This window comes from Acanthisitta chloris, unplaced genomic scaffold, assembly GCF_000695815.1.
Source record: "Acanthisitta chloris isolate BGI_N310 unplaced genomic scaffold, ASM69581v1 scaffold2187, whole genome shotgun sequence".
NCBI lineage: Eukaryota > Metazoa > Chordata > Aves > Passeriformes > Acanthisittidae > Acanthisitta > Acanthisitta chloris.
Genome location: NW_008681872.1, coordinates 37,400 through 56,479, shown reverse-complemented (window position 1 = coordinate 56,479; position 19,080 = coordinate 37,400). Strand labels below are relative to the sequence as shown.

The following is a 19,080-nucleotide window of genomic DNA, read 5'->3' as shown; positions in this document are numbered from 1 at the left end:
AGGTAAAACAGGGAGGAGATTCTGAATGCCTTTAAAACGTAGTGCTTTTTGGAGAATGGAAGTGAAATTTATATATCTGAAGTCACTGATACTACTATCATTTATATTGTTGCCCTTCAGAATTACTTGTTTTTTCCTCAGTTTTATATGTGTAGCAGTGTAAAAACATTCTTTGCAGTTCAGTGGTGATGTGGAGGCAAGAATGGTTTCAAAAGAACATTGTGTAGATATAAGGGCTTGTTTTACCACATGATATTTTATCGACAAAAACCAGGGGCTTTTTACTTGAGAGTAATGTAAATAAACTTTTTTTATTCTTTCTTTGAAGAAATTGCCCAAACCAAGACAATGAGCACTTTTTCAGAGCTGTCGTATTCTTTATATCTGTAGTTTATTGCTAGTTTGGTATTTTGGATGATTTTCAGTTGGTGAAAAGGTACTTACATCTGTTCGTTTGTTTTGTTACACTACTGTGTAGTGCTTTGCTTCCAGTGTTGCATCATAAAGCTAAAAAGGGACCTCCTCGTCAAGCCAAGTATGCTATTCACTGCATCCATGCAATATTTTCCAGCAAAGAAACGCAGTTTGCACAAATATTTGAGGTAAAATTAAAATATTTATTACTTTTTATTAATATTTTATATTTCATATGAAAACTGAGGGATGTAGTGGCAAATTTAGAAAAGATATTTTTCTTTTTCCCTTTTTTCTCAAATGGTTTTGGCCCAAAAAAGGGTAGCAGAGGGTGTTTTTGTATCTCATGATCCATTATATTTAGGGTTATGTATTTTATTGCATCATAGAGTGAAACCAAGGGTTGGGCTATGTGCTGGAAGCATTTATGTAAAGAGGAACCATACAGTACTCCTCAGTCCTGTTAGGAATGGCCAAAATTATTTAAATGGTTACAGAAATTACGGAAAACTGAATTATGGTAGAAGCTATTTAAATAAATATTAAAACTATAACCACAAATGTACTTTTTAATTAGTGCCCATCAGCCTTTTATCTTGAAGGCTGAATCATACACCGTTACTGATCTTGCCATCTTGAGATGTAGTTCTCCAACAAGAAAATAGGCTTTTTAATCCAATTGTTTCCTATAGGGTCCTGTGTGAGCTATCATTTTTTGAACTCTAGAGATGTGATAAATATTTTGTCTGTGATCTTGATGTTACTTGTTATTTGTGGGAGACTTGGGGTGTTGGTGAAAGTGTCTTTAAACAGTCAATAGTTCTTTAAAAATTGCGTTTCTGAAACAGAAATAGATATGGACAACTTGGTACAAAGCTGTCACCCCCCTCCCTTCAGTAAGACACAGATTATATCAGTAATACCTGAATTTGTTGCCTTTATTCTAGCCCCTGCATAAAAGTCTGGATCCAAGCAATTTTGAGCATCTCATCACGCCGTTGGTTACTATTGGCCATATAGCCATGCTAGCACCTGATCAGTTTGCTGCCCCTTTGAAATCTTTGGTTGCTACTTTCATTGTTAAAGATTTGCTAATGAATGATAGGGTAAGTATTTTCAAAACCTCATGTTAAGATTCTGCTTGTCTGGCACTGTGGTACTCAGTAAGTACTTGGGAAAATTTTCATGTGTTGGTTCTACTTTTTGTATATGGTTGTCTTTTGATTTCCATGTGTACTGTTTGACTCTATTGAAAGACCTTGGTAACAGCCCAGGAGAGAACTACTAATTTGGTAGACCTTACGAAAGCAGCAAGCTGTATAGCACAGCATTTGATCACTCATAACTTGACTTTTGTGAAAAATGTGACAGACTTCACTCAGTCTCTTACCTTGAGTGAGCGAGTTGTGATTTTTTTGGGAGTATAAGACATTTGAAAGGAAAATACACTTTAAATGGAAGATGGCACATTTTAATTTTTTTGAATGCTTTTGTATTGATAGTGATTATAAAGTCTAAAATTATGTGCTGAAGGTTCCAATCTACTGGATATGGAATCTGGAAGTTACTTTCAAAGCAGTGACCATTACACTCTAAAGCAATAATTTTCTGCTAACAACCAGAAAAAAAACCCTTTACTAATCTCAAATTTGCTTATGCTTGAACACCGAGGTAAGAACAGTATCTCACTTCTGTAATGGTTACTTCTGTAAGATACAAAAGGCATAAAGCTGCCCAGGGAGTGCTGCTGTGTTGTTCTCAGAAGCCAAAAAAGGAAAGAGGAGGTTATAGCAGGTGTCACTGAAGAGTAACACTAGTGTAACAAAATGAACCATTTGGTTTAGCTTCCAGGGAAGAAGACAACAAAACTTTGGGTCCCAGATGAAGAAGTGTCTCCTGAAACACTTGTTAAAGTAAGTAGCACTTACCTTCCCTGTGATCATGTGTACAACATTTAATAAATTCAGTCAATTATCTGGATTCCTAAAGTTGCCAACTGCTTTTCTATGTTTCCTTGTCATCTTTCTAAAAGTAAAAAAGCAATAAATATTTTTAAATTGAGGATCTGATCAGAATACACATTTTTTTATCGCCCAAAGAAAATAATTTGCTTTTGGCAACCTATTTCTTACCAATTTTTATGCATAAATTTACCTATATCCTTTACCAAATTTTAGTATATCTTTTTATAGGCTTAGTTTTGTTTTGCAGCTCTTAACTATGATAATATCTGGCGCACACTTAAATTAAAATTATTTCCCCTCCTGTTTAACATAGGGGTTAAATATTACAGAGACTTTGTTTAAAGTCTTTCCCTTTTCTTTGAAATTTTTACGACATTCCAAAAAACTGAAAGTGTTTTGGAATAAATGAAAACTGGGGTTTGGATCTGCGAGTTTCATCAAATGAATAAATGTGTTACATTGTTTGTTTTTCTCTGTGTACAATGTGTATTAGAGAAAAACCTAGATTTAAGGGAAAATGGTATGAATTAAGTTTTTTGCCTTCTCTGTTGAAGTTGTTAGACTCTTTGTAGCACACCTCCCTCTGTGCTGGTTTAGTAAGTACTTTGGTTTCCAGCTTGGTACAGAACTCATTGCTGGAAATGCTTGGTTTTGTTTGGAGTTGATTTTTTATCATTTCATTTGTTTGACTACAGCAAGGATGTTCTTTGTGCAATTGCAGTTAGAGGGTACATTCCCAAAACTGTTAAAAAAAATGCCTGTTTGGTTTGATTTCATGAACTGCTAGTTTAAAATAGACAAGATTTCACTTCAGTGATCATGCATGTAACTTGAAGTAGTAAATATTGTTTTCCTTAATTTTTTAAAAATTATTTTTGAAGCTGTAATAACTCTAAAATATGCTTTTATGGTAACAAAACTTACCAAACATTTGGCTCTTTGGAAGGGAATTACCCTTTAGAAATTCTTAGGGCAATTTGAAGTTGAAGCCAAGCCTGAAAAATAAGAAGCATTTATTTGCTGGTGAAAACAGGTTATTGTGAAAATTGATTTGCAAATTAAATTAACATTTATTTCTACTGAGAAGTCTACATTTAATGAATGTTACAGGCCATGTTATTAGTTTATAAATGATTTCTTTCTGACAGTGTGTTTTTCTTCACTCTGGTGAAGGAAACTAGCAAGTTAGAGTATGAAAGTGGGAAGGACTGCTGAAGGCAAAATTTTAGTATAGTGCAGCCTGACAGGTGTAGACTGCTACAGGCTAGCCTTAGTTTTGGATGCTAAACCTTAAATGAAATGGTGTCTGCAGAGAAATGTTATATTGCAGTTATATTGTTATTCTGGTTTTATTGCTGTTGAAATCTTCTGGTGGATACTTATAGCTGTTTCACTGAAGGCCCTTTGAAAGGTAGTGTAGGACAATTTCATTTCTGTTCCCCAAACTCCATTTGCATTTTGAGTTCTGGAGTGGCACATCCCACTGCTTGCTGTTGTTACGCAGTTAGGTGCAGTAAATGCACTACAGTGCTAGAGAATAAACTCAGGGATAGATGATAATCTTTGAACTGAGTTCTGATGGGACCTTTTTGATCAGTTTGCTACAGGGAATAGATCAAATGTATGATGAATTTCATTTGGTGGTACTGTGAATGCTTATATAAAAGTTACTAGAATTGCTTTAAAGAGAAAATTTGAAGTTAACATGTACAAAAAGTGTCATAGTTTTTCTAAAGCTTTTGGCGTTTGTGTTTCGGTCTTCAGAGTTTGGTCTTTTGGTTTGTTTAGTTTTTTTCCCTGAGGATGTCTGTGTGATTGGGATGAGTATTTTCATTTTGCTGTAAGAGGATACTCCTCTTTGTTTTCTCTATTGTCTCTGCTGTCATATAGAAGCAAAGTGAAAGGATAAAGGGATTCAAATACTAAACCAAACTTAACTAAACCAAACTTGAAAACTAAACCAAATCTCCAAATTCATGTTAGAGTTTCAATAAAGAAATGTGAAATCATTCAGTGTTCCATGATAGTTGCTGGATTCTGCATACTGGCAGAATCTGGACTCAAAACATTTGATGTTTCCATTTGCAAAAGACAAGTTATCCTGCATAACAGGCTTTGAGGCTTTTCTTTAAATAGCCATGAAAGAAATATTCTTCTCCAGGATGAGTTATCTTAATACAGGTTGATACTCTCAAGAGTAGAAATCTCTACCAAGTGTTTTTATTTACTAATCTTAAATTTAAACTCAAGTATTACATAGGTAAACAGAGAATATATAGGGATGGCTTAAGCACCAGAATTGTAGGAATATAGAAAGATGAAAATGTGTTCTGCTTTTTGATCCAGTAACTTTTTCTTCATTAGTGTAAACTGTTTTGCCTATTTCACAGTGTTTAACAGATGTAAGCTCAAGTAAGATAATGTTTTCAAAAGACAAAATATGTGATTGCTTAGTAGAAGAAACAGTTCAAACTTTAACTAAACCTATAATTTTTAGTTGCTTTAATATATGTTAGAGGCTTTCAGTGAAAGGCTGCTGTCTAGTGACGGTGTCTAGTTATCTTTCAGTATTTAAATTACGTTTTGCAGCCATGACAGCATATGTTGGTAGCAGCAAAAACCACTTGGCAAAATATGATTAAATTAAGAAAAAGATTATTTTAAAAGTGGTGTGATTTGAATTTTGCATTGGGTTTTTTTTCAGATTCAGGCCATCAAGATGATGGTTCGATGGTTGCTCGGAATGAAGAACAACCACAGCAAGTCAGGAACTTCTACTCTGAGGTTGCTAACAACAATATTACACAGTGATGGAGATCTAACAGAGCAGGGGAAAATTAGGTATGTAACAGATGGTAATGTTTTTATGTCTGTCATGGTGGTGTAGGGAGAGTTTTAGTCTAAGTAGTACATAAACTATTCTGTTAGACTGCTTAACAATTTATACCTCTTGTTTCATAAGAACCAGTGGGAACCTTGACTGGGCTCCTACCTAAGTTTGCCAAGTCTCAGGTTATGTAACAGTGTACATACTGCTGTATTTTTTAAATCTTCTTATTTTGTTTATTTCTTCAAGGGGCCATTACTCATATTGCAAGAATAAAATGTGCAACTTTCTCCTTCCCATTGAAAATAGGTATTAATTTTTTATGCAGTTGCTATTCCTGGTGTACAAATTGCTGTGTATGCCAAAGGCCAGCGGGCTTTCTAATAAAAAAAAAAAGTGTGTTGCTCTAAACTAGGTGGAAATAGCTAGTACACAAGACACTTCTGCTTGAAGACTGTGATCCCTTGAGGCCTCTAAAAGTGAAAGGAAGAGAGAAATATGTAAAGAGGATTAAGGCTCAATAAATAATTTATCTTTCAGACGATTGTTAGACAACTTATTAGTTTCTCTGGGTATCTTAATCCTCTGTGGTAGGACAAGTGACAAGTTGTCAGCCACTATTGCTTGCCAAACACTGAAAATTTATGTCTACAAAAGCCATTAAGGTCATGGGTGGATTGTGCCAGTGTCAGTAAGATTTTAATTTTCAGGTAGAGTTTAGTGTTTTACGGTAATTATGCAGATAGAACCTTTGCGTGTGTACGAAATGGCAAACCTGAAAATTGTTGAGTATGTTATCTCTGTAGCAACTGTGTAGTCTGTCTTAAAGTTCTTTGTAAATAATTGTTCCGTAGTTTTACATGCCTTAATATGACCATTCATGGCAGTTGCTAGGGAGTTGAACTGGCAGTAATTTAGCTTTTCAGCTTGACTACTTGGAGTGTATTGTTGGCTTATCCAGTAGTTTGTGAATAGATGAGTTCTGTAGCTCCTATGTGCTTTCATGCTTGGCGTGATGATGCCTTACTGTGCATGTTTTAGAAGTTTAATTTTCCCACTCTTTGTGTGCTCAAAAGTAATAGTAGAAACTGTATATGATGATGTGATCAGTTCTTCATTATTAAATAAAGTTAATGGAGGGCTAGGGTTCCTTTTAGGGTAGGGAGAAAGATGCAGTGACATGCGATGTTGTTCTGGAGGTAAACCTTCAGCCCTAGAGCTTGGAGCTCTGCATGGGGATGGGTGATGAGCCAACTGAGAACTTAGGTCTGAAGAGCAGGCTGATGTGGGTGACGTCATAGTGAATGTCTGTTGTAGGCTTCCTAACCAGGAAGAGGAAGTGGATGAGGCCTTCTATAAACAGCTAGAAACAATTTCATGTATGCAGTTTTTGGCACTCATGGAGAACTTCAACAACTCTGGTATCTGCTGGAGGAGCAACACAGCAGTTCATAAACAATCCAGGAGATCATCAATAACAACTTTTTCACGCAACTCAGGTTCTCTCTGGACGTCATACTTGCCAACAAGAAGGGGCTTGTTGGGGATGTGAAGGTTGAAGGTAGCCTTGGCTATAATGATCATAAGGGGATGGAGTTCAAGATCTGGGGGCAGCAAGGAGAGCAGAAGGCTGGACAAAAACCAGTGCTGGACTTAAGAACAGTGTTAGGCCTCTTCAAGGAGAGCCCCATTGGATAAGGCCAAGGAAGGAAGAGGGGCTCAAGAAAGTTAGTTACCTAGTATTCAAGAATTATCTCCTCATTGATCAAGAGTGGTCAAAGCAGAAGTTCAGGCAAATATTTCAGCAGACTTGTGTGGGTGAGCAAAGAGTTGCTGGCAAAGCTCAAACACAGAAGGAGGGATTGAGAGCAGCCTTGCAGAGGGATGCTTGGAGACACTAGTGGATGAAAAGGTGGACATGAGCCAACAATGTGTGCTTCTTTCTATGTAGTCCAGGATACAGCTGGCTTTCTGGGATGTGAGCATGCATTTTGTTGGCCATGAAGATGTCTAAGGAATTGGAGCATCTGATGAATGAGAAAAGGGTGGGAGAGCTGGGACTGTTCAGCCTAGGGAAGAAAAAGCTCAGTGGGGATCTTGTCAATGTGTATAAATAGTGAGAATGGAGGGTGTAATGATGATGCAGTTATGCTTTTAGTGGTGTGCAGTGAAGGGAGCAGAGGCAATGGACACAAACTGAAATACAGGAGGTTCTGTCTGAACACAAGGGGACACTTTTTTCTTCGTGAGGGTGACTGAGCACTGTCACAGGTTATCCAAAGAGGTGGTAGAGTGTCCTTGGAGATACTGAAAAGCTATCTGGACAGTATTCTGAGCTGTCTGCACTCAGTGACCCTGCTTGAGCAGAGTAGTGTAGCTAGATGACCTCCAAAAGTCTCTTCCAACTGTAATTATTCTGTGATTACTAGTATTGTGTTTTGGGAAAGCTCCAAACTGGTAGAAGGGCAAGTCTCCATTGTTTCTGTGTGAGCTATACTGCATACATTAACAAATACTCTCAAAAAGCCTGAGTCAGAGGTGATGTTGTTTCAGGCCTGTTAGTTCTTCATGGAACTTGCTGACACTTCCTCACCTTTATTCTTCACCCTTTGAGAACACAGTAAGCGTATCTTCTTCTGGCAGTGCTTACTGTGTCCTTACTGTGCAAACCTGACACTGCTCCTTCCAAATTAGAGTAGGCTTCAGAAAGAGTAAAATTACTCTGCTCATTACAGCACACTTAAATCGTACATGATATGAGGTCGTTCTATGTGAGTCAGTTTTTGTCTTCACGGCTTGCATTTGTCTTTTAAACATGTATCATTTGGTAAAGATAATTGGATTAGGTGAAAGTGGCAAGTGCTCAGGAGTCATTTGACCTCATTTAGGCCATTAGTTGTGTTGTAATCATCTTGGTGTTACTGTCCTCATCAGCCCTAAAGGTGACTCTGTCCTCATGCCTCTGTACATGTACACGGCTGTACCCTTCAGTGACTGGGTAAAGGAATGGGATTTTTTTAAATTTCAAAGCATGGTTCAACCTAGAATGCCAAATGAAGGCAAGGGCCCACTTGGAAAACAAATAAATCCTTTCTCTTGCTAATCCTTAACATTTTGAAGTAGTAGTGATGACGTTTTGGAATTCCTTTTAAGTCAACAACTGATTTCTTTGAAATGTTAGAATATGTAGGTTAAATTCACCAGTGTTGTATTTATTTAATACTGATTTTTTTCCATAAACAGTATCTCAACTGTCCTTTCTGGGTCTTTCTTTTTGATTTTATAAGTCATAAACAGTTCTACAATGTTCAAGATTATAATAATTTTCTATTTGCGGTTAGCTGGAACAGCTAAGTTGAATCTTGCATGCTATTTGTAGTAGGATTTTAATTTTAGTTGATACTAAGCATAAAATACAAGTATTTCAATACTGGGGGACACTAGCAGTTGCTGAAAGTATTGATACTGGATATGACACGGGACTGAGATTTTCCTGAAATGCTCTCTGCATTTTCCTTAAACTGAAGCTTACCAAGAGAAAAATCACTTTAAAACTTTGGAGTTTGGAACTTCAGAGTTCTGGGCTATAGATAATGTGCTACACATCTGATATACAAATTTTTCCGATACTGTATTCAAAAGACACTTTTTATTCCACAGAACATGGAAAATGCTTAGAAAATTGGACACTGGCATTTATGCTCAGGAGTAGAAGAAAAAAAACTTGTAATTTGTAAAGTGAGAGAAGATGATTATACACCAGATAGGTTTTCGAGATGCTTTTATTTGGATTCGCTTTGTGCAGCTCACCACCTCAGTTAAGACTGTGTTTTGCACTTGATAACATCTTTCCATGTCGTTGCACTTTTGTTTTCATTTCAAACATCTGGTCTTCAGTAAGCGTGATAGCAGTCTAGAAAACAAATGTCCAGGTCCCTCCTGTAACTCTTAGAGAGCTCCTGACAGGACAAGGGTATCCTTGGTACTTACTTTCAAAATTATTGCAAGTAATCGGAAACTGCAGTTTCATCATACAGAAGTTTCTTATTTCAGTCCTAATAATTGTGTGTTTTGGACTAATGCAGATCAGAAAGATTTTGGCTATAATATATTGATAAAAAATGAGTTTTCAAGTAACAGTTTCTACTATGATAATCCTTTGGGGGGGAATAAGATGGGTCTGATTTTCATCTTCAGCTGTAAGAATATTCACAACTGACACTGTCCTCCTTTGCCTTCCTACATCATGCATACATGCTTGTGGTCATTTCTGTGATACATATACTCTGTACAGATTTGGGCAACCTTTATTTGAAATATCTTTGATTCAGTTTTCAGAATTAAATGTTATCACTACCAAAGCTGAGGAAGATTGAAGGTTCTTAATTTTATCCTTTCCTTTATTTCTGTTGCTCTGTGATCGTAAGTTGTTATTGCTCAATCGTCACTGATGTGCAAACATAGAATCTTTATTGGGTTACTTATCAGAGCAGATGCAATTTAAAGTGAAATTTAGCATTTAAGAACTAGACTTTACCATGTAAGTCTTCATGTCTTGTTTGAAAGTTAGTGCAGCTTTTGTCCTGTCACTTGGCTACTCATGATCTATTTGGGTTCTTTTCAAATATTGTGGTTTCCATAAAATACTAAGGTGTATATTCTGAATAGAATTCATTAGTGTTTTAAGTGAGAGATATGTGAAACTTCTTAATTCTTCTGTGTTTGATCAGAAGAAAGACAGAAGTAATATACTTTTTACTGAAAGAAAATTTCCGACAACAATGAAAGCTTAACTAAGTGTATTAATGCACACATTGAGTGTCAGTTTGAAAAGCTCACATGCTTTTGATACTCTGATAACCTTTGTAAATATGGTTGTAGGTTACATAAAACCACATTCATCTTTTGGTATGAAAGTTAGCAAATGGTCAGTGTGTTTGCTAGGTGGAAGTCAAGTAACAATACTTTCAACACATGTTAAAAATATTTTTCTCTTGCTAAATCCTTTTTGGGTATTGTCTTAGAATAAAATTCACTTACTCATCTATCATAGTCAATCTTGGTTTATGTTGACCTGCAGCATGGATTTAGAGCTAAAAAACGTTTGGCAACTTTGGGGACTAGAAATGGGCCACTTCTTTGGCAGGACCGGGAAGGTAAACAGAAGTATCTTACTGCTGGGTGTGATCGCTGAGGGGCAGTTTGGACTGTGCTGGTCTACTGCACAGCTAAAACTGTTTCACACCCATGTGGAACTTTTAGTAAGTTTCAAGGAAGATTTTCCTTGCCAAGTTTGGGCAAAGTAATAGGTATGTAGTAATAGGCTGTAAAATGTGGGGCTGTGTAAACTGGTTTGGGTTTGAAATGACTTCTGGTGTTGATTTGGGGACATGGGTGTGACTAAGTCCATGGAAACTTCTTTCTTTTTTAAGTACTTGTTTTTCAGCAATGCAAACTTATTGGGATTTAATGAATTCAAATACTTATATAATTTTTAACTGATTAACCTTCCTAACCCATGTGCTTGTTTTTCAGTAAACCTGATATGTCTCGCTTGAGGCTGGCTGCAGGGAATGCTATTGTGAAGTTGGCACAAGAACCTTGTTACCATGAAATCATCACCTTAGAACAATACCAGCTGTGTGCACTAGCCATAAATGTAAGGAAATCTCATGAGAGTTGTGGGCTATCAGCAAATGCTTGAGTACATAATTGTTTGTTCTGTATGTCGTGTATACTTCTGCAAATCTAGTTTTATTCAAAACATTCAGCGTTGGCATGAAATTATTTTTCCACTACATAATCCTGAAAAGTGATTTTGCATGAGAATTAGATCAGTAGTACTGGGCTGCCTGGGAGTGGGGAATACTAACTTAAAGTAGTCAAATATTAGAATATTGATAAACCAATGAATTCAGTGTGTATTTAAAGTAATATGCCAGCGACATTATGACTTTACTAGGAGTTGAAATGAGATGATGTGAAGTATGTTGAACTATGGTGACAACAGAGACCTTGGTTTCTCAGTACTTGGGCAGAATATATTTGCAATGCAGAGGTCTGCGAAGATAGTTGGCATCCTTTAAATATTAGAAGAAATAGGGAGTGAGCTGGACTTTTTATCCTTAATTTCTGCCTGTAAGCCCATAGTAACAAAAAGGAAATAACTTTCAAATTGTAATTAGAGATAGAGAGATCTTCTGTATTTCTGTCTTGTAGACTTAGATAATTGGACATAAATTGCTTCATACCCCAAGAGTAAGGTAGTCATGAGGGGACTTCTGTTGGTGTCAGTTGTATGACTGCTGGTATTCTCCTGGTTTACACAAGTCAAGAAATTCTCTGGAAGGAATTCCTTCCAGAAAATGTCTGCAGTAATAATGATATTCCATTCTAGACCTTAACTCCCATGACTGGCTAAAGCTTTAAAAACCTGCAATCCATTTTAAATGTCAGAAGATTTTAAGTTAGCATTTAATGTTAGAAAATACAGAGTGTATCTCCTGCATGGATAATGTTTACTTTCATATAGGGTATCTTTTTTCATTTCTTAAGTTGCTTGGAGTTGGTTACAGTTAGACTAGAAAAGTCATTCCTACACCGGAGTAAGTCAGTCTGTATTAGGCTTTTATATTGTTTTGACTATGTTTTATATGGATTTTAAGCTTCTGTGTGCCTATGGAAAGGAGCCCTTACATAGTTCCCAAATCCTATGAAAGATAAATGGGACAAAGCTTAAAACTACTTAAGCAAATGAAATCTAACGCAGGAATTTAGTGGTAATATCTGAAAGCCTCTACACCCAAAGCAAGGACTGATACTTTTCAGTCTTCCTATTCCAAAACCAAATAGAAATGTTAGTCTTGTCTCAAAATGAGTTTTAAAGAGTTTTACAATTCAGAACAAAATTAGTAGAGAGGAAAATAGGCACTTACTGTAATGGAAAGTAAGTTCTGTCTCTGTTCTGGAAAGGATAGTCTAGCTGGATAATGTAATGTCAGACTTGCCTTGCCAATGTAGTATTTGCATGCTCTGTTCTCTTGTGATCCCAGTGATCAAGTCATTTCCTTCTTGTGGCAAATTTTCTTTATTGCAAATGTTGACCTTGCAGTTCTCCTCTAGCAGAATTTCACTTGTTTTGATGTGCTTTTCAGTATATTAGGTGCAGACCCTTTGCCCTCCATTTCATCACTGTCTCTTTCACTTCATGGTTTTCAGCTATAGCAGTCTTAAATGTGGGTGCTGCTAACAGATTTGTTGTCACCTTTTTTATTACCTTGGAGTTTGATGCTTACTTCCCGTTCAAGAGGGAACTTTGAGAGATCAGATTTAAATTAGAAGAGTGTATAGACTTATTAACATTAATAAGAACAACACATAGGCTTATCAACAGTTAGTATCACTATAGAATCATAGAATACTTTGGATCAGAAGGGACCTGAACAGATTCTCATTACAACTCGCCCACTGTGGTCAGGGACACCTTCCACTAGACCAGGTTGCTCAAATGTTTTAATGTTTGTTTTTTGGGGTTATTTTTTGGACTGTTGGCATGTGCACATATGCATAGATAGATGTATGTGCTTAGAATGTTTAGTATTGAAATCCATTTTTTGATGGCAGACACTGATTACTCTAAATCTTTATTCATTCTTAACACTATCAAGTCTAGCCACATATTAGGACATTCAGGTGACATCAATGGTAACTGTAGTTTTACGTAATTAAGTTCACAGCAAATTTACTTTAAGTGGACAGATGAGACAGCAGATTAGACAAAACCAAAGAGCTTTATTTGTAAGGTCTGTAATGGTTGCACATGTTCTGCTATGGTTCTGTGCCGGCACTTTTTAAAAATCTGGTACTGTCATTTTGTAGTGTGTAATGGTTTGAGTGCAGAATACATAATTAGGGGTTGTCTCTAACTCCTGTACTAGAGTGGCACTGGGAAGCAGGGACTTTGTGATGACGAAATGCATGTAGTTTTAGTAATTTTAAAATAAATTACCTATGTGTTTGGCCAATCTTGTTAGCTTACCAGCAATTGAGTTCTTTGATCTGCAGAACAAATTTTCATGTCAGCAGAACTTCATATTTAAAGAGAGTAGAAAATAATTGAGCGTAGTGTTAAGTACTTCAGTGTTTAACAGGCTTCAAGACCAGATTTGAGATTTAATAAGCTTTGCTGTTGAAAATGCAATTTTAATTGTATTTAGAATAAGTCTTTTAGATTGCATAAGTTTCTTTAAAAAAAAAACAACCAAAGCTTTTTCAGTTTTCATTGTCAACTTTGGGGGTGCTTTAATTGATTAAAGAATCAGAGCTGTGTTTGAGTGGCATGTGATGCTTTGCAGATAGGTATATTTTTAATGCTTTTAAATGGCAAACTTCTGATGAATTGACATTAAATTCAGAGACATAGATTAAAACTGGACTAATTTATGGAGTTTATATGTATGCTATAAAAAACTAGCATACATTGCTTAAATTTGGTTCCCCTTCTCAGTGAACTAGTGTAACTGAGCTGAATTGAAGGTTATTCTTAATATTTAAAGATAAAGAAATTATAGTAATTCCAGGTTTTGCCATACAATGCCATCAGTAACAATGAACTGTACCTTCCTTGTCTTCTGAGGCAACAAGGACATGCTTCCTTGCCAATATATTGACTAGGCACAGGTCTCTTCAGAGCTTTCTAAAGGCTGTAGGCTTAGGTGATGTTACTGAGGAGGAAAAGAGAGCTGTATCTTAGCCTTGTGCTGGACGGTGGATTTGCTCTAATGAGGCAGTAGATCTTGAGTAGGTCTCATGGTTTGGGTTTGTGGGCTTGGGTTGTTTCAACTCTGGCTACAGCAGGTGTTTCAGGGTTTTGGTCTTCAGATGGACAATATTGCTTGAAGTGCAGAAAAGAAAATGGGGCTTGATTAACAACTGGATTTCATTTTGGGGAAGGGGGAGAGGAAGACTTGTTTTGTTTAATATTGGAAACCCTTTTCAATTCTTTCTGACTTCAAAACTGTCATTTGGCTAAAATAGTTTCTTATTCTTGTTTAAATTTTTTTTCATATTTAGAGATAACAGACTTCCCTCTTGACCTTTTTTTTTTAGCAGGTTAAATATGCCAAACCGTTTTGGTGACCTTGTTGACCTTAAGCTTTTCTCTGTGTTTTCTTCTAACTGTTTTCCACACCTGCTTCTGTTAAGCTTCCTTGTCCTGAGTTACTGAATGGTTTGTAGTATATTAAATGCTGTATGTAGATTATTTTAGTACAAATTTTTTTAAAGTTCATGTCTTTTTTGGAAATACAATACTTAATAAACTGTAGAAGTACAGTTGTTGCCTTTGTATTATTTTGTGTTATGTGGCAATTGTTAGACACAGATTGTTCTCTTATGTGGTCATAGTTCACAGGCTCACACAGTATAATGGAAATATTTGGTAGTCCCTTCAGCATTTGACCTTATCTGGTAATTCTGTTGAATTTTATTCAGTTTTTTATGTTAATGTCTTGATGCAAATTAGTGAAATTGCAGCTGTAAAGCAACATGGTGTTGGTTACTTGTGGCTAAAATGTTTTTGTTCAGATGTTTTACTTTGGCTTCACAAAGCAAGTGCTCCATCATCACAGTTCATTAACTCCATGCCTCAGTGCAATGCTAAATTAGGCCTCGGGTCCTGAGCATGATAACTTCCTATACAATTTCTGAACCTTAACACTTCTCCCAATCTTCTTGCTCTGAATAAGCATTGAAAAATATTCTTGGAATTCCTATGCTTCTGTGGCTACAAGGTCTGAAGTTGATTTTGGCATATACCCAGGCTAGGCTTCCATGTTTTGTTTCAGTCTGTATTGCTTTTATGAAACCTTACTCTTACCTTTCTTGGTTTTGCCTTTTTCTTTTAATAGGATGAATGTTACCAAGTGAGACAAATATTTGCTCAGAAACTCCACAAAGGCCTTTCTCGACTGCGGCTGCCACTAGAGTATATGGCTATTTGTGCACTGTGTGCAAAAGATCCCGTGAAAGAGAGAAGAGCTCATGCTAGGCAGTGCCTTGTGAAGAACATAAATGTCAGGAGGGAATATCTGAAGCAACATGCAGCAGTTAGTGGTAAGACAATTGATGTCACTTTTTGGTACAAGTGCTGTAGTTCAAATGTAAATGTGTGTATACTGAAAATATTGATGGTTGTCTGTTCATATACATAGAATGGCTATAAATTTCACTTAGAGGTATCCAGAGAAAACTGAAAAATTTCAGTTTTCCTGTTTTTCTTTTGTCCAGATTTTTTTCTTTTTTTTTTTTTTTTTATAAACAGGCATTTCTGAGACACTTCAGTGTCGTTAAAAGCTGTGCAAGTGCTTATGCCTAAGTGTATTGGAGGCGAAGTAGTTTTTCAAGGCAGTTATGTGTACTCTATGAACTTAATGGTTAATTATGTTCTAAGTGAAGAGATAATTATTAATTTTACTTCACTAGTTAATAATATGTAGCCTTAATGACATAAATGCTGTACTAAATACACTGTCTTTGCACTGCTTTACTGAGTAGCGTCTTGTCTTATGCTAGCAAAGGGCTGTATCTGTAGGCAATTTAAGATGAGTTCATGCAGTTCTTTCTGCTCAGTTCCAGTAGTCTGATTGTGGGAGTGCTTTGGAAGTTACCATGGACTAGTGTTAGCTATTTTTCTTGTTTTTTTAAAACAGTCCTTTTGACTTAAAAGCTATGAACAGTATGACAGCGCTGGTATAAGGCCATAGGAAAAAGCAGATATTCGTGGAGAGCTGCAGGTGTTTTGGATAAGAGTTTTTGGAAGTTTTATTTCTTTGAAAGATTATTGATGGTGTGGCCTTGGTGAAATGAAGGGGATTTTTTTCATTTGTTTTAGTAAAAACTAGATCTGTTTTGTGAATCTGATCTCACAGATACTGTCAGATAACTGATTTCCTTCTGTATTTATGATCACTTTATATTAGCCATGTCAGTCTGTGTCTTTTAGTCCCCTTGGACTTTGGTCAGAGAATAAGTCTGCAGGGAAATCCTTTTGTGTACTGTTAACTATACTTAAAAAAAGAGTGGTACTTCTCTCCCTCTTCAATAACATGTAAAAAGAAAAATAAATTGAGCAAACACCTTTAAGTCATCTTAAAGACTACTCCTCTTGAAAGCTGAAAACTCTTTTTAGTTATGTAGGAGGAAAGTAGAATTCTCGTACGTTTAAAATAGATTCTGCGAAGTTGCTATCAAAAATTTATAGAAGAAATTAAGAGGAGCCTACTTGTGTGATTATCCAGTAGGACCTAAAAGTGTGCCTGACAATTTTTTTTTCTTTTAAATAATTGAGTGATGCCATTGATTTGATATGCACTCTAATCCATCAGTAGTTCTGGTTTTGCAGGACATTTTGAGGATTACAAAATTTCAGATTTACCCATCTGAGCTTTTAACAAATAGAATGTCTTGAACTGTTTACATCTTAAAATATCCATATTGGAGTGGTACAGCTGATGCTCAGTTCTGGCAAGATGACACTATTTAAATATGTATGTGTGTGTCTCTGCCACTCTCCCTCCTGGCCATGCAATAACTCAGGGTGGTAATGACAGTATTACCTACCACCTTTGGAAACCTGCATTTTGATTAATGTAGCTATTTTTCAGAATCTGTAAATGTGTGGGTTTGTGATACATTTTGTCTTGAAAACTTGGTACAGGTGAGGAGGATATCTTCAGGATATTTCTGGGGATTTCAGCATTTGTTGAGAAGATGATAAATTTCTGTATACCGTGCCTAAGGAAACCTTCCTGAGGGCTTGTACCAGACAGTAAAACGCCTCTTTCTTCCACAGTGGCCTTTTACAGGCTGGCAGGAATTACTCTCAGGCCTCTTAAATTCTCTAAATGCTATTCAGAGTGGAAACCACTCAAGAAGAGACTTAGTTTGATTGCGTATCTGTTACTAGTTTCATCTGGGTAGAGACATGTCTTGCATAGGAATTTTTGTGTTCTCAGGATGGGCTTTTACTTGCAAGTCAGTAAGCAGAAAGATTACAAGAGTAAAGATTAATTTTTTTCAACAAGTTTCTTTCCTAAAAGCTCATAAAGGGCTGTCATGAGGGTTTCTGGCACACTCTGGTTTTATGTGCAGGTAGGAAGGTCACCCTTCCTTTCAGGTTGTCTGTCTTCCTTGTTATATGTGTCAATACTTGTTCTTTTCCTGTTTTGTCTGGAACTGGTTAATTTTGTTTTCCAGACCCAGTTGGAATTATTGTTACAGTTGTATTAGTAATTTTCCAAGTCAGGAAGCTACTGAAAAACCGAGTTCATGAGCTCTTGATGAGTGTTCTATTGAAGCTGTTAATTAATGTAAATGATAGCAGGTTGGTTTGCCTTGGACATGTCTAAGGCAAGCCAATTTTGCTAGTGTTCCTTAGTCATAATTATGTTCTTTTTCCTCTCTGCCACTTTATTTTTTTTATTTGCTAACACAAGCAACTGCTGGCTCAAATGCAGGACAGTGCTTGAAGAATTGAAGGCTGGTTTTAAGTTTAATAGTGCAGTGTCAATTGAAACACATTAAAAACTGATTTGAAAGGTACACTGGATTTCAATTACATAAATATAGCTTGAAATAGAAATTTGAGGATTTTATTGTTTGTTGCAAAGGTTATGATGGCTTACACTCTATGTAGTAGACAGAGTGTAAGAGTAGACATAGACTCTTGATAATTAACAATTACAGTGGCTAAAAGCATATGCTTAGAAATTGACAGCATTGTTTCTTGTGGACCTTTATTAATTTTGAAAGCTTTCCTTGCTATTAAGAATTAATCCAAATATTTTATGTAGACTTCATCATCTCTATTTCTGCAGACCTCTGAGAAAGGGATAGATTAAGGCTTGACTTATGCGTGACAATATTTAGTTTTGTAACAACTACAATGTTTTATTTCACGTGCACAATATTTGTGAAGCACATCTCACATGAATACATATATTGGAGAGAAAAATGTCAGTGTTCTAATGTATTTTAAAATTGTTTTAAAATATTAGTATTATATATGATGATTTACAAATGTTTGCACTTAATTGATAACCAAGTGTGGAAAAATTAAAAGCTCACTGAAAGAAGATTTTTCAGACTTGGCCATGTCTTCCATGACCACTTACTAGCTCCAAAATGTGATTTTTTTTCAATAGCAGAGCCAAGAATTTCCCTCTTTCTGTCATGTGTACATTCACAGGTTTATCCATAGTCATGTTAATACTATAACTTTGCATTTGTGACAAGCACTCGAGATCAGATGTTTACATCACAGCAGTATACATGGTGTGCCTTCCTTTGCCTATCTTCCTGCCTGTGGCACCAGGTATAGGTTTAATAACTAAGGTGTGCTGTGCATCCTCCAGTTCCTCTCAGGCAGTAGGCTAAAGAAAGCAGTGTGGATGTTTGCTGCAAAATGTTTTTTGACTTTTAGTGTACAACTTATCCTGTTGTCATTGCCCCTTGGGAGATGATATTTTTTATTCTGATTTTCATCATCAGACTTTGAGGTGCTGAAGCTCACACTGCACAGTGTTGGTTGGGTCAGGGAATTTACCTTGTAGAATGTGTATTTTGGGGCCATAATAACTCTGAGAGGGCCATTGCAACAACCTTTACTGTTTGAATCTGTGAGGAAAATAGGCCTTCTGACTGTCAAGATGTGGGAGACTCTCCTGCATTAGGATTAGGATTACTTAAAAGTCTCAGAGGATGCTAGAAATTTTTTTGAATGCTTTCAGTGTCGCAGTTCATTTGTGCTGTGCTGTGCTGTTCAGGTGGGATTGAGCCTTTCAAACTCGTTCCCCTACTACTTTGTTATAGCTTTCA

The 19,080-nt window shown here is 36.3% G+C and overlaps 1 protein-coding gene across 1 annotated transcript in view; it reads left to right on the top strand.

Moving 5' to 3' along the window:
* Window positions 1-19,080, top strand: part of PDS5B (PDS5, regulator of cohesion maintenance, homolog B (S. cerevisiae)) — an 82,727-nt gene that overhangs the window by 47,348 nt on the left and 16,299 nt on the right. Inside the window, 6 exon segments of the mRNA XM_009078250.1 lie at window positions 479-602; window positions 1,362-1,520; window positions 2,259-2,327; window positions 5,083-5,219; window positions 10,741-10,864; window positions 15,114-15,318. Coding sequence (XP_009076498.1) covers window positions 479-602; window positions 1,362-1,520; window positions 2,259-2,327; window positions 5,083-5,219; window positions 10,741-10,864; window positions 15,114-15,318 — 818 coding nt within the window.